Source organism: Mugil cephalus, chromosome 1, assembly GCF_022458985.1.
Source record: "Mugil cephalus isolate CIBA_MC_2020 chromosome 1, CIBA_Mcephalus_1.1, whole genome shotgun sequence".
Classification (NCBI taxonomy): Eukaryota; Metazoa; Chordata; class Actinopteri; order Mugiliformes; family Mugilidae; genus Mugil; species Mugil cephalus.
This window is the reverse complement of record NC_061770.1, coordinates 15,211,867-15,226,404: the sequence shown is the minus strand read 5'-3', so window position 1 is coordinate 15,226,404 and position 14,538 is coordinate 15,211,867. Positions and strand designations below refer to the sequence as shown.

At 41.4% G+C, this 14,538-nt stretch overlaps 3 protein-coding genes across 4 annotated transcripts; 2 read left to right on the top strand and 1 right to left on the bottom strand.

The window, feature by feature from the left end:
- Positions 1-479: 479 nt before the first annotated feature.
- zgc:194242 (uncharacterized protein LOC100005854 homolog) lies at positions 480-2,197 on the bottom strand. Its single transcript, XM_047591393.1, has 4 exons — positions 2,036-2,197; positions 1,364-1,620; positions 972-1,152; positions 480-846 (listed from the first exon to the last, which is right to left on the bottom strand). Coding segments are annotated over exons 1-4 (636 nt in total). The 5' UTR covers positions 2,037-2,197; the 3' UTR covers positions 480-649.
- Positions 2,198-2,478: 281 nt separating this feature from the next.
- etv7 (ETS variant transcription factor 7) lies at positions 2,479-8,560 on the top strand. Of its 2 annotated transcripts, XM_047591110.1 has the most exons (9): positions 2,482-2,711; positions 2,938-3,085; positions 3,298-3,462; positions 3,576-3,752; positions 6,271-6,402; positions 6,493-6,636; positions 7,414-7,556; positions 7,673-7,773; positions 7,863-8,560. In XM_047591110.1, the coding sequence occupies exons 1-9, from the start codon at positions 2,679-2,681 to the stop codon at positions 8,050-8,052; spliced, it is 1,233 nt and encodes a 410-aa protein (XP_047447066.1). In that variant the 5' UTR covers positions 2,482-2,678; the 3' UTR covers positions 8,053-8,560. The 2 variants fall into 2 exon arrangements, with proteins under 2 accessions (XP_047447073.1, XP_047447066.1); XM_047591117.1 differs by lacking the exon at positions 6,271-6,402 and having other exon boundaries at positions 2,479-2,711.
- A 2,013-nt stretch (positions 8,561-10,573) lies between these two features.
- pnpla1 (patatin-like phospholipase domain containing 1) lies at positions 10,574-14,208 on the top strand. The gene is made up of 9 exons (XM_047591011.1): positions 10,574-11,055; positions 11,128-11,360; positions 11,433-11,498; positions 11,583-11,795; positions 12,243-12,303; positions 12,374-12,622; positions 12,783-12,900; positions 13,290-13,412; positions 13,545-14,208. Exons 1-9 carry the CDS (start codon positions 10,851-10,853, stop codon positions 13,621-13,623), a joined length of 1,347 nt encoding a protein of 448 aa, XP_047446967.1. The 5' UTR covers positions 10,574-10,850; the 3' UTR covers positions 13,624-14,208.
- Positions 14,209-14,538: the final 330 nt, after the last annotated feature.

Sequence of the window (14,538 nt, the reverse complement as noted above, 5' to 3'; positions counted from 1 at the left end):
GCGCGAGTCCTGGACTGTTGTGGTTACATGTAAAAAAAAAAACCAACAACATAAAAAAAAAACATCTTTCACATGTCATTCGTTTAGGAATCTTTTATAACACTATTTATAACTATTACTGACACACCTCTGCAAAAGGCTGAACAGCATTTTAAATGGACAATGTTTACAATTCAGAACCCCAAATTCAGAAGAAGCACACAGCTCATATTTTTTGATTAATTTTTACTTTAATTTTACTGCACATTATTTCTACCATGTATGTAAAGAATGTTGTCACAGAATGTCTATTAAGATGAAAAAAAAGTTGTAACAGATCTTCTAGTACTTAATATTATATATTATACTAATGTTCCAAAACAAACTGCTTAATTTTATTTTTTATGTTTTTGATTTTCTACACAAGAAGAATTTATAGTCACACAAAACAGCATTATTTATCACACTGAGATATAAATTTATAACAGAAGACATTCCTATTAAAGTTCTGATATTTAATTTTATTCACAACAGAATGCATGTTCACATATAGTGTGGTGCAACCTGAGGGAGAATCAAACGTTAAAAAACAACCATAGAAAACAGAATGCATTCCTATATCATTATGGCACATCAGAATTCATCTTCAAAGTGAGGCTGAACACTCGTCTCAGTTTAAGGCAGTGGCATATATAGCCTGAAAGGTAATGTTTTTGTCCTGTTTGTCTTCCATTCGAACGTCAGTGAAGCCTGAGTCTCTCAAAGCTGCCATGTAGGCCTCTGGACGCCAGTTCTCCCCTGGCATCACTCGCTTTGCTGCCAAAGTAGCCAAATGATTATGCCTCAGCGTGGTCACCATCAGAGCTCCTGAGTGGGTTCAAAGGGAAGAAAATTAAGAGCGAGATAGTGTCAAGTGTGTGTGTGACAAGTTTTGAACTAGATGACAAATACATCTTGACAGTAAAGTCTGTCTTACACTGCTACAACATTACCTGGTTTCATTACGCGGTGTATCTCTCTGGCTCCCTTCCCAAGGTCGGGCCAGAAATAGTAGCAATTACAGTGAAATACTTTATCCACGGTGCTGTCTGCCAGGGGCATGGCAGCTACGTCACAGTGGTGTAAGGTCACTTTTCCACTGGCTATAAGTTCCTTCACTCTTTCCTTTGCCATCTGCCAGACAAAGAAAATAATAATCCTCCAGATGTTCCCTTTTCAAATGCAACTTTGTACCAGAGTTTTTTCAGCTTCTGTCTGCTCTTTTGCTAATGTTTCTGTTCCACTGGGTCTTGATCAGTGTAACAGAGTCTGACAGAATGTGTCTTCTTACATCTACAAAAAGCTCTGTGTCTTTTCTGCGATACTTTATGTAGCGCTTATTCACCTGATGCATGTACTCAGAGTAATCCACCCCTATAAGGCGGCCCGTGGGCCCCGTGAGGAGCCTGGCCGCTGACTGCAGACCCAGACCGGGGCCGTGACCCAGCTCCAGCACCGTGTCCCCTGGCTGGATGCCACACAGCTGCACGGCGTTCTCCTCGAGGACCTGGTTGCGAGCCGTGAGCATCTTGCTGACCAGCCACCCTGCCACTGATCGGGTCGGGCGGCCCAGCTGTTTCCCCAGTCTTTCAGCCCACGTCACTGGATGGATATGACATAAAAGGCAGATATAGATGGCTGCAAACTATCAAATTAAATCTTTCAAAAAAATGTGATAAGGAAAGCTTGGAGTTGGACTTTGTTTACTTCATCATCGAGTTAATGTTTAATCTACTGTACAAATAACAAGTCTTGTAAAGCCATGAGCCAGTATGCAAGCTGGGCATTCGTTTCACTTCTTTGCACATATACAACAAAATATTGCAGCCAAATAGGTTGTGTTTATCACTAGTTGGAGAGATTTTATTCTGGGGACGCTAGCCTTTAATATTCCTGCAGGTTTTTCTCGGCTGTGTTTGACAGAATTGGGCGTCATATTACAGTAAAAGACTAATTTAAAAAAATGTGGTGCGCTATTGAATATGTTTCTGCTCAATGTCACTTCTTCGGTACCTACTTTCTCTTGTGAAAAGACGCTCGGCTACTTCACGGCTGTTTGGTCTTCCTGTATGCAGCAGCAGCAGGAGGAGAGGAGGAGGAGCTCTGAGGACAGTTTGTGCGTTAAAGGCACAAGCGTTTCTCGGTCTGCAGTGTCATTCACTTTTTTTTTTCTTTTTTTTCCCCCAGTCCAATATGTTTCAAGTCTCACTTCCTGGATTTTTAAAAAAAAATATTTTCACACCACAATAAATGTACATTCATATATCTCACGCGCAAGGGCGTAAAAGTCACTATTTCTCTGATTTCTAATGAATTTACGCAAAGGCTCAAATTTTGGATCGCATCTAATCAGTCAGACATATATATATAGAGAGATATATTAATATACAAACATATTTGGGAAACGTCCTCAGCCGTCGCTTCCCCCAATCAGCCTATCTTGCGCACACCCCTTGTAAGGATTATGTTCCTTTCGTTTTCATTTCCCGGAAGGGTCGAATGTGAAAATAGACTTTTTATTCCTTCGCGACTTTTATTTAAATCATCAGTTCAAATCGGGGAGTTTTGACCTGAGGTTCACTCCAGCTTTTGCACACGTTATGCGTCTGCTTATGGGGAGATCATTTTTACTTCTGTGTGCAATCGAATAGATAAAATACATGGAGGACATTTCCCCGTCACCTTTGATCAAGGTAAGTTATGATCTGAGGGACAAAGCGCTCAACAAAGACTGGTGTTCAGATATAAACAGAGACGAGACTAAATGCGTTTCTTTCGTTTTTGTTTTTTTTAGTTAAAGAGTATGAAATTTTGGCTCATGGCCTATTGCCGTTTACTGAGAACTCATCTCTTCGTGCTGCTCTGTTGTTTATTAAAACTTAAGTATGTGTGCTTATGGAGTGTGACAATGTTCTGCAGCAAGAGAACAGAGAAAGCAGTCTTTCACCCACGATGCCGGGAAGACAGATCCCTGATCCTCCCATCGGACATCACTCCCCTCCAATCCAGGCCCCTTTGGTCAGTCCTCCCAGTCAGGAAGACTTGTGGCATCTACCTGGACGTTTGCGTGAGTCAAATTCCCCTGCAGTAACAGAAGTGTTTCAGTCTGGAAGTGAAGAATCAGCTAACATAAATAAATAAAAAATAAATAAATGTAGGAATTTTGTTGGTTACATTGCATTCAGTTTGTAACTTATTTTCTTTTACCAGTAATAACAGAATCCAAGCAAATTCCACATTTACAAACGGTGCCAGTGAGATGAGTAATGTGTTTTCTAGGGATAAACCCATCTCTGTGGGATAAGGAGGATGTCGCCCACTGGCTTCACTGGGCCCAGAAGGAGTACTCACTGCGAAAGCCAGAGAAGGGACGCTTTGAGATGAACGGCAGAGCCTTGTGCCTGCTCACCAAGGAAGACTTCAGACGCCGCTGCCCCAGCTCAGGTAGGGACGAGTGTGTGTGTGTGTGTGTGTGTGTGTGAGGAAAGACATCGTCCAGTATCCAGTCTTGTTTTTGTGTTTACGTACGCTCCACTTTCTTGTTCTTTTGTCTATAGGCGATGTTCTGTACGAGATCCTTCAGTGTGTAAAACAGCAAAGGAGGATTGTTGTCTGTGACCCCCCTGTTACGTCTCCCTCTGTGGCAACTGGACACACTCAGGGTCCAGTCAGCAGCCAGATTCCCACTTTCACCATCCAGGAGCCGCAGTCACTTAAAGGCAATGACGCCACAGGTCAGGAGACATTTTGGAGTATGTACTGTTTTACTGGTGTGTTGACGTGCGCAGGCAAATTGTTTGCAAGCACACATGCAGCTAACTCAACCTGCTTTACATAAGAATTACATTAAAACATATTTTACCATACCAGTTTATTCATATAGCACATTTAAAACAACAGAGCTGAGACCAAAGTGCTTTATAAGTAAGTACAAAACGGATAACTCACAATCACAACTCATAAATAGCAGAGTGGGGGCTTGCCTAACATCCAGAGCTTTGGGGCTGTCAGTGCAAAAGCCTGGTTTCCCCTGAACTCCACCCTGGATTTAGGGATGGTGGACGGATGAGCTGATTGTAGGACCTGCGGGACATGGGGTTCCAGCATGTCGGAGAGATAGATGGGTGCCAAGCCGTTAAGGCACTTGATAGCAAACAGCAGAATTTTGAAATCAATCCTATAGCATGCAAGAAGCCAATGGAGATCTTTTAAACATAGAATGATGGAAAATCAAATAAAATGAGATAAATGATGAAGCAGTGCCGTTAGAGAACTGTGAAGAGGCGCCAAGCTCTTATAAAAGAAATAGGGTTGTGAAACAAAATTCAGGAGACCAGTATAGTTTGTAGTTTAGAATCATCTGACAGTTTATTAAGGAAAGACTTTTTCAGAGTGAAGAGCAAAACTTGTGAGACTAATTGTTTTGGCCGGTAGATTCCAATAAGAAGCGACATCATAGAGCAGAGTCCTAGATGGAGGTAGAAGAAAGGGGCAGCACCCGTGGAGTCTCAAACCTGGTGGTGGTGGAGCAGTTAGGCTGAGGGAGACTTCAGAGGTGGACCCTGGGAGTGGTGCGTGCCAGACTGAACGTCAGAGGGACTTGAGACAGATTGGCTCTGAGGACGCAGACAAGCATAGTGATGATGAAACTTCTTTCTGACAGCATAAGAAAGCAGAAGTGATGTGAATGAAGCAGCAGAAACTCCTCCATGTTGACTGTAGTTGGATAGAGAAAGAATGCGTGAGCAGCCCTGCCTTATCGGACTTTTGTTCTTTGTCCAAACAAAGACGCACATCGTCATTATTTTGTTCAAGCACACTGCTGGAAATGGGTTTTGACCCTATCTGGTTAAGTAAAAAGCATTTGCATCAACATAACTGGAAGCCAGTGCAAACATTTAAGACTTAGACATGGACAGACTTTAATGATCCACGAGGCAAATTACTTGGTCCCAGAAGCTTAGTTGCACATAAAAGTAACACTGTTAAAAATGACAAATAAGAAGAAAGATAACATAAGATAGAAAAGATTAGATTAAAATGTTATCTGGTAAAATAAAAAAATAGTGTAATCACAAAATTACGGAAAAGCAGTTTGCAAAAGAGTGTCCAAGGTGATTTGGTTGTTTGGTCAGTTGCATAGCAACAGTGGCTTGGCTCGTGACAAACGCTGTTTTCTTGTCCGCTGAGGGAGGGATGAACATTCAGAGCTTGTCTCCTGAGTGTTGGAGTTTTTCTGGGCAAAGGCTGTGCTTCGTAGGAACCCAGGTCTCCAAAGCACTTCTCACGACGCACTCCCTCTGGTTCTTCCTGCTGAAGCTCTCCTTGTTATTGTTAGAACAAGCTCCGAATGTGGTGAATTTATCTTTTGGGAAGTCCTTATAGGTGACTGTGAGAATAGTCCACCCTGCCGCAGTGCAGATGGAGGAATGAGTTACACTTTAAATGATCAAACATAATTCAGAGCACACATACAGATACAGGCCTGTACAAAGACACCGAGCTAGCAAAATCTAGACAGTCAACTCTTCAATCAACACACATGTACTGTAGGTACGCACACACATACTGTATATGTAATGACCACACACACACTGATTGTTTGAGTTTGTTGCGTATCAGACCAAACTTGTTTATCGTGGTTAGATCACAGGCGGAAAAACACTTCCTGATCAGCCACATATGCAAGCAGGTCATATACAGGAATTCATGCCCTCTCCTAGTTTCATTTCACTTTCTCAACTATTGAGGGAAAAAAGTACCACTGCACGCCTACCTGTCGCTTTTTTGGTAGTTTTTCTTTGTTGGCTGTCTGTTTTTTTTTTAAACATGCATGGACTTGTTTCTCCAGTTCTTGTGAAACCTCACTGCACAACATGCTGGATAAATTCAAAGGACTGAAGTGCATGATTTTAATGTGAGATGTTTCGTTAAAAGTTCAGTACAGCTCCGCAGATCAAATATGTGTAGGAGCAAAGAGCATTTTCTGCAGTAATCTGCAATGAACGGACATACATTCCAAATCTTTCCCTGTCATAAAAAACTATGTAGGAAGTAGGGTGCGGTTGCAGATCTCACAACTCAGAGTCCATAACAGTGACTATTCAAGTCGTAAATTGTTGTCTCTGTTAAACATTACATTAGACTCTAAGAGTCTCTAAGACCTGCTGTTGTAAAATGTCTAAGCAGTTGTGAAAACCACTTTTGCTTTTGGTTCAGCTTTTCACATTTCCTCATACTTCTCTCTCACAGTTTCCCACACTTTTGTCACTGCTGCAGTGCCGACAATTGTCGTAGCCACTGTGAGCAGCCAGCCGGATCTAAGGTCACCCCTCACAGATAAGCCCACCTTTCACACTTACCCTGCTCCAGTCACACACAATAGTGGGTATACTAGAAAAACAGCGCCTTGCAGTTTGATTTATTCAATTGTTATTTCTGTTCCTGTTTCACATATCTCTCGATTTCTCATAGACGGATCAACAGTGGTTTCAGCATTGCCCCAGAATAAAGACCAAGCTCCTCCCCAAACAGAGAGCATCCTCAGTGAGCCGCTCAACCTGTCCAGTCGGGAGAAGCCGAGGAGTCCATTGCAAAAAGCCAATGGTCGCATCCCAGGTATCTTTGCATTCACTTGTTGATAGTTGTGCGACTGACTGAAAGATTATACACTTATGTGTAAGACCCAACAGAGCCATAGCATTTTCATGGGTAAATTTCACTTCCTTGCAAGGTAAAAACTCGAATGTCCATTGTTAATGAGGCCCTGGTTTGGCTACATTAATAATAAGAAAAGTAAAGCAGTATATTCATTTCATTTCCTATGATAACATTCACATTTTACTTTATCAATCCTCTGTTTCACAAACAGTAATACAGAAATCCTGAGGCCTTTTTAACATGCACCTTGGCTGATATGATCACAAGTGTATAGATTTAAGTAAAGGTGCGACCGCACCTTTGACGCTTTCAGGATGAATTTCAAGTCTGCTCCCTTAGACCTCATCATCACCACATTCTTTGAGTAGCAGCGACACTGACACCCTCTTTCTAAGCTCAGTTTTTCCTCATTCATTTTGCGGTTCAGTTTCTCATCTTACTTAGGAAATATTGGAAAGCCTCAGGTGATCGCAAAACGAAACACTGACTTGCTACCCTGAACCTCCTGAGGAAAAAACTTGTGGCCTATTGTGAAATATATTTAGCTCTTGTAGCTAATTAAACTAATACATATCAGCAAGAATTAAATAAATGAACCAACCCACCACAGTAAAACAAGACAAGACAAGAAACACCAAGGAAGAACTCATGCAGTCATTTAATTTTGTTATTATATCTAATAGTTGGCTTAAAGTTTCCTTTTCATTCTAAAAGTGCTCTTTTAATCCTGGACAGAATGCAGACTGCTTTGGGACTACGTGTATCAATTGCTGTGTGATGACCGTTACCAAGAATACATTCGGTGGGAAGACCCGGAGAGCCTGGTGTTCAGGGTGGTGGACCCAAATGGACTGGCCCGCCTCTGGGGAAACCACAAGGTGAGCTACCAGGCCCACGCGTTAACTGGACAGGGAAGATGAACATACTGGTGGAGAGGAAAAAACAACATGAACAGTGAACATAGGAGCGGGGTAAATGCTGTCTCTTTTTACAGAACAGGGAAAACATGACCTATGAGAAGATGTCCCGTGCTTTGCGGCACTACTACAAGCTCAACATCATCAAAAAAGAGCGAGGACAAAAACTCCTCTTCAGGTCTCTGCCCGTTTCTCGTTGCCCCTTGCTTTCTGTTGTTTCCCCCAAAGCAAATTGGTCCTCACTTCCTCTTCTCTGGCTCCCTTAAGGTTTCTGAAACTCCCCCAAGACATCAAGAAACAGCAGGTCGATGCTGCCGTGTCCCCAGAACACAGTCCACCTCAGGATGGAGACTTTCCAGAGAGCAGTCCCATACGTGACATCAGTGAGGACCATTTTGAGGTGTCTCCTGATCGGTCTTCTCCACCACCTCCTCTTGCTGGTGCTCCAGTGAGATAGAAAAAATAGGAAAACAGTGGGCGGAACGTCCAACATGTACAACAGCACAGATTATAACAAACTAAATAGGAAATTGTGGGCATTTACTGTATCTTGCGGTTTCAGCTTCCAGAAATAATCCAAGCATGTACAAGGTTACCAAAATGCACTATTAATATGTATTGCTCAAGTTTTGCACTATGAGATCGCTTTTCATTTTGTTGTGAATCAATGTGTGTTTAAGTGGGATCTGGGGCAACACTAGCGTTAAGAGACGTGGAAAACTGTGAAAGGAAATACACCAATGTTCAACCAGCTATCAAAAGTCAAAAGTCTCAGCATAACTGCAGCTCACAAGCCTTGCAGGCTCCAGTTTTATTATTAAATGTCCATGTTCTTTGTGTTATTTCACAAATAATTAGCATTATTAGCCAAAAGATGGTGTATTAGATGGTAAATACGAGGTATTTGCTTTTTTTGTGACTTGTTTTTCTGCATTGTAAAATAAATATTTGATGTGTTATAGGAAGTGGTTGTATCCAATTGTGCTTTTTTTTCTTTTCTCTTTTTTTTTATTACCGTTCTTACAAGTAATCATCAAGACCCTGCTACCCAAATTATAGGCTGAATTCAAGTCATCTGTGTATTTTTTAAAATTTTAAATATTTATTACTTTGCTCATCATGTGAAACATATCAATGAATTTTGGCACTGTCACTGCAGAGACATGTGAAAGGCAAATGAAGTGTCACAGTTGTACCTGCAGGGGGCACTAGAGCATCAGGGGAGCAACTACATCCTGTCTTGTGGGTTTGTAGACACACATGACTTGCCCCCCAATTGTTAGGGGGCATAGCATTACATTACATTACAGGCATAGCAGTTTACATGTGTTTAGGCAGGGCTCTCAAGTTTCGCGCAGCTTGAGACATGCGCATTTCAATAAGTTCATCCGTTCTCACGCCACACAAAATATTTCTCACGCCGAATGATGAAACTCGGCGCAAATAGACTTTAAAAGATATTACTAATCTATGAATAGATGAGGCGACGGCAGACTTCTCTGCTTCACCATTGACCAATCGGAAGATATCCTCGACCAATCAGCCAATGAGAAAACATCCCCGACCAATCAGCCAATGAGAAAACATCCCCGACCAATCAGCCAATCAGAAAATAGTAGGCGGGTAAAAAAGGCCGTTTGGTGGAAAAGAAAGCTATACTTGTCGTGCCTCATACAAACTTTTTAGAATTTCTCTACTCCAAAGCATGGCCGAGTAATCATTCAGCAAAGCGAGCGAGGCAATTTCGAAATGTTTGCGGGTTTTTTTTTGTTTTGTTTTTTTTGGCTTTTCCATTCATGTCTATGTCTCACCCAGTTTCAGCAATCGCTTTTAAAATACATTCCACACCCTTCCCGATCGAGACGCACATTTGAATATAACATTGTACATATCGCTCCAAAACTCTGGGACTAGTAGCGCGCCAAAAAAAGTTATGGAAGAAGTTTAAAAAGAATAGACGCGGGCAATAACAATATAGAAGCAACGCGTTGCATTGCCTCTATAATTATAAGACATATATTGGTCCAGCTCAGGATATTATATTTTAATACTTTTGACCAAATTCTTCACACCTAACATTGGCCAAATGTCCACCCTGTTATGGGACATTCTCATTTCTGTTAAAAAATTATTTGACTGCGCAGCTGTTATAAAATTTACATTTTCTTAGCGATATAATGTCCCTCATATAACCCTGCAAATGTATTTAAACAAAATGTCATAAACAAGCATTATCTTGAGAAAAGACGTGTCATTTTAGGACGCAATGTAATTTCAACACATTCCTTTCAGAATAAAAAGGAATTTTAATGGGATTTGGCCCATTTTTAAATTTTTTTTTTTTGTAATTTAAGTTAGTCACTTTACTCCCTTTAAGGAACCACAAAGATATACATATTTTTTGATGATTTCATTTAATTATTATCAATAAACACACAGGTAACACACACACACACACTACCCTCACGCGTGCACACACACACATTCTTGCATGGCCATCTTTGTGAGGACACTCATTGGCATAATGCATTCCCTAGCCCCTAACCATAACCCTTATTGTAACCTTTCCCCTAAAACTGAGTTTCAACCTTCAAAACAGCCAAAAAGTGAGGCCAAAAAAGTGAGGACCGGACAAAATGTCCTCACTTCACACAAATGTCCTCAATCTGTTTGTATAAAACTTAAACTGGTTCTCAGAAAGATAGCTGTACAAGAACACACACACACACACACACACACACACACCAAGCTTCAACCATCAAATGTACTGTTTTTTACTTAATTGGGCTCACCTTGGATACCAATCCATGAGTCTAATTGAAAAACAAAAAAATTTAATTTAAACCAAGAAGAAGCCTTTTCAGACACCACAATGCCAGCCAGAAACAAACACGCTGCACACGCTGGCTGCAGGATCACTCCTCTAATGACGCACACAGGTCGGATCTTTATGGACTACAGCTGGCAATCAGCTAATCAGCTGATTGATGTGGGGGGGGTACCTGAAATGAGAACAAAAAGACAAGGCCACACACACACAGGCCCGTAACACATGATAAGAAAAAGATACTGAGAGGCTTTGTTACATAGCCATGACCAATACGCTATGTCTAATTGTGATGTGGACCATTTAAAAACGCTGACTTTGAAACCCTCATTCAGTTTTCATGGAGCAGTTTCTCGCATCGTGCCTTAACTTGGTCTACTTTTGACTGTATTTTTTTTTTGTGGAACTCTTAACTTAACGTTTACAAAATGGCCCCTGGTGTTTCCAATTGTCATCGTGAAGTTCCTTTGTCCATCTCCTTCTCTGGATCTGGATTCTTGGCCACCTACCAGTTAGGGGTCGCGCAGTGTTTCCTAAATAATGCCCCCTCGTTATTGTACATGGCGCCTTGTGTCCTTGGAGCATCTGCCGGATCCCTGGTAGCAGCTGCCGTGGTCTGTGAAATGAACCTGAGTAAGTGAATCTATAAATGTATCTCTGTTGAATGTAATTCTTATTCCTGACTTAAACGTATCTGTTTCGCAGTTGCCATTCGGGACGAGATGATTCATTTTGCCAAACAGATGAAGGCTTTTGCATTCGGACCATTTAACCCTTCAATCAATGTTTTCCACTGGTTAGAGTTTATTTTACACAAACACCTTCCTTCTGATGCGCACCAACTGGCAAGTGGTCGCCTGGCTGTTTCTATGACCCGCCTGACTGATGGAAAGCACATAGCCGTTACTGAATTTCACTCCAAAGAAGATGTGGTCCAGGTATGTTTGGACTAATGGTTCTACAGTCGCTACTTATACTTTTAAATATGGTAATCACTACGTTGTCCCTAGGCTCTGCTCTGTAGCTGCTTTGTCCCTGGTTACTGTGGCTTTCTGCCTCCATCTTTCAGAGGAGTAGTGAGTATTTTCTCCCATTCTCGCAAACTCACTCCAGGCACCTTGTTAGGCGGGCTTCATAATGTATGTCGTTTTATCTGACAGCACTATATGGATGGCGGTTTCAGCAGCATGCAGCCCCTACTTCCATTACCCTCCAGCCCCATACTGACCATATGTCCTTTCTCTGGAGACACTGACATCTGCCCTGCAGACACTCATTCCATGTTGGACATGGTGGTGAGTGGGACCACGCTCAAGGGCAATATGGCGAACGGCTTCAGGATCATCAATGCTCTTTACCCCATGGCTTTGGAGGTCAGTTCCCGGATGTATCTCACCGATAAATATTCCTTATCCAATATTTAGTTTACTAAATACCTTTTACAGTGTAATAGTTATTTTTTTTGCAAATGCAGTGTAGCAAATGTGTGGAAAAGGATTAGGGCCACTGGGAAAAAAAACTGAGTTCTGAGAAAAAGGTCAGAATTCTGAGATTAAAGTCAGCATTTTCAGTGGCCCCAATCTTCTTCTGTACAAATGAAGCTTGAATTTTTTTTTTTTTTTTTTTTGTCTAATGATATCTCACAATAACCAATAACATGTCTGTCAAGCTACATGTTTAAGGTAATTCTTCCTCAGTAAATAACATAGCAAAGCCTAGATAGGAGGATTCGTCCTTATACACTGGATGATAAAACAGTCTGAATAAAGGGCAATATTCAATTCTGTTTCAGTGTTCAGTGTTGTTGATTCTCTCCGCAGAGTCTGGAACAAGCCTTCCAAAGTGGCTACAAAGATGCCATTCAGTTCCTCATGAGCAACGGTGGGTCAACTGCACAGATACAAGATACCGTTCAATTTTGTGTTCTCATGTTTTTTTCCCCCTCCTGCAGATCTCTCACCATATTTGCTGATGCCTAAAGTGTACCAAGGAAAGCTCAGCTATGACCAAAATAATGAACTGAGGCATTTGGAGAACAAAAAAGAAGAAGTGGAAGCGGAGATGAAGCTGGAAAATCAGACCACCACTCTGACATCTTTTATAAGCAAAAGATCCATGCTGACGAGGAACTCTGCTGAGCAGGAACCCACTAGATTTCAAGTTAGAGAACCTCTTCTCCATTTTGACGTAGTAAAGAATGGTAATGTTGGGCACACACACAATTATGTACAGAACAAAAATATCTAACGTTATACAGCCTGCTCTAATTTCTTCCGATTTAGAAATCCTCATTCCTACAATATAAAACTGGCTTTACTGTCACTTAAATTTGAGCATATCTTCATATCTTTGTGTTTCAGTTCTGCTCAGCAATGTGGTCACTTACCTGAGCATGTTTGGACTCCTGGCGAGGATCCTGTCCTTGCTGCTCCTTCCTCTCATGCTGTTGTATAATTCCCTGCACCAGACTCAGCACAGGTAATAGACAAAGTGAAGGCAGCACAGATAAGCCAGCAGAAAGTACACAGCAGCAGCAAAATACAACAATGTTTCTATGATCTAGAAGTTGCCAGTTACCGTGCATGTTCAAGAAACAGACTGACAGATACACATACAAATCCACAATCTTAAATAATAAAGAAACTCTGGCTGTAGTTTCTCATTTAGCGTCTTTTTCCTTCGCCAGATTCGTTTATTTCCCAAATGTATTGCTTGAAATGCACAAACACATACTGCTGACCACCATGATCCACATAATACATCACTCGTCCTATATGATTACACTGATGGTTTGGTAATGCTATTGTACAGTAACGCATGACAGTTTGACATGGTGCGTTCAAGTGCATCTCCTCTGTTTCCCTCAGACTGGAGGTGGTGTTCAGGCTGGCGCCTGAGTTGATTGTCTGGATGTGGTACTGCGTGAAACATTCTTCCGTCTTCTTCTTCAGCGTATTTGTCTATAGCTTCCAGAAGAACCTAAATGATAGGTAAGATGACGCCCATTAGTGGATGATCACCACCTACTCATTTTACAATAGATTTTATCCTTACTCGACCATTTTGTACTTATGCCCTTTCAATAGATTCTATTCTAGGGTTAAATCATGTCTGTATTTTAGGGTCATGCCCGTCATCCTGGTGCTGAAGTGGCTGAAGGATCAGACACTGTATGAGCCTTCACAAAGACAGAAGGACTGATCGCCTTGTGATAAGCATTCAAAAGATGTCAGGTGTGGGAGGCTGCACTGCTATTTCTGTTACACGAAACAAAACAAAAAAACAGTCAGTAGTTCATCAGCTGACTTGTGTGTAAAACAGCCTTCATGCATCCACGACCATTTTGATGAGTCGAGCTCCAGGGAGTGTTCCTAATTTAATTTTCACACAAAAGGTGACAACTTGTCCTATGATGTGTTGTTTCAACACTGCACTCTTTCATTTCTCATCCCCTTCAGTGTGAGCACTGATACCTCACTGTGGCCGTACATCAGTGCGGGCGGTAAGTGTCAGGGCCCTCCGGCACGTTCCACATTTTCCTTTCACAGCTGCCATCATGACATACACTTTTGATGTTGACTGAGTAAAAACTTTGACTTTCTTTTGCCCCACTGTGACAAACTGTAACTGAGATAAAAGTGCATTTGGATTTTTGATGAACAAATATTGCTGCTCTTACTGTACGTGCCTTGTATTCTGCATTTAAGTGTTTTCGCTTTTGACAGCATGTGCTTGCTGCTACTGTTTCAGTGAAATATTGTGATTAAAAACAACAACAATACAACATCTTATTTGTGATTTTTGTCTCATTTACAGTTCATATATATATATAGATATATACTTTCCACATTCACTTAATCAGCTGTTTGCAAAGCTAATAGTCCCCAGTCACAGAGAAAGAGAAAAATAAAACAAAAGTTTTAGTTATCTCCACGGATGTGTTGACTCAGTTGCAACACACACTCACTTGAGCTAATCCACCTTTACTCCCTGAATGGTAACATGTGTTGACAACAGACTATTTTGCGCCCTGTACTCCATGTCCCCTTTTTTTATGCAGATTTCCTGTTACCTGTGGAGGCATCCTCTTATATAACTGAGTGTGGATGGATCATA

Coding starts and splice junctions, on each gene's coding strand:
- zgc:194242 (XM_047591393.1), bottom strand. Junction 1,153..1,363: donor ACTCTGAGTACATGCATCAG/GTGAATAAGCGC, acceptor TTTGTCTGGCAG/ATGGCAAAGGAAAGAGTGAA. Junction 847..971: donor ACACCGCGTAATGAAACCAG/GTAATGTTGTAG, acceptor GAACCCACTCAG/GAGCTCTGATGGTGACCACG.
- pnpla1 (XM_047591011.1), top strand. CDS start 10,851: ATGGCCCCTGGTGTTTCCAATTGTCATCGTGAAGTTCCTTTGTCCATC. Junction 11,499..11,582: donor CTCCATCTTTCAGAGGAGTA/GTGAGTATTTTC, acceptor TTTATCTGACAG/CACTATATGGATGGCGGTTT. Junction 11,796..12,242: donor TTTACCCCATGGCTTTGGAG/GTCAGTTCCCGG, acceptor TTCTCTCCGCAG/AGTCTGGAACAAGCCTTCCA.
- etv7 (XM_047591110.1), top strand. CDS start 2,679: ATGGAGGACATTTCCCCGTCACCTTTGATCAAG. Junction 6,637..7,413: donor AGCCAATGGTCGCATCCCAG/GTATCTTTGCAT, acceptor AATCCTGGACAG/AATGCAGACTGCTTTGGGAC. Junction 7,774..7,862: donor GGACAAAAACTCCTCTTCAG/GTCTCTGCCCGT, acceptor GGCTCCCTTAAG/GTTTCTGAAACTCCCCCAAG.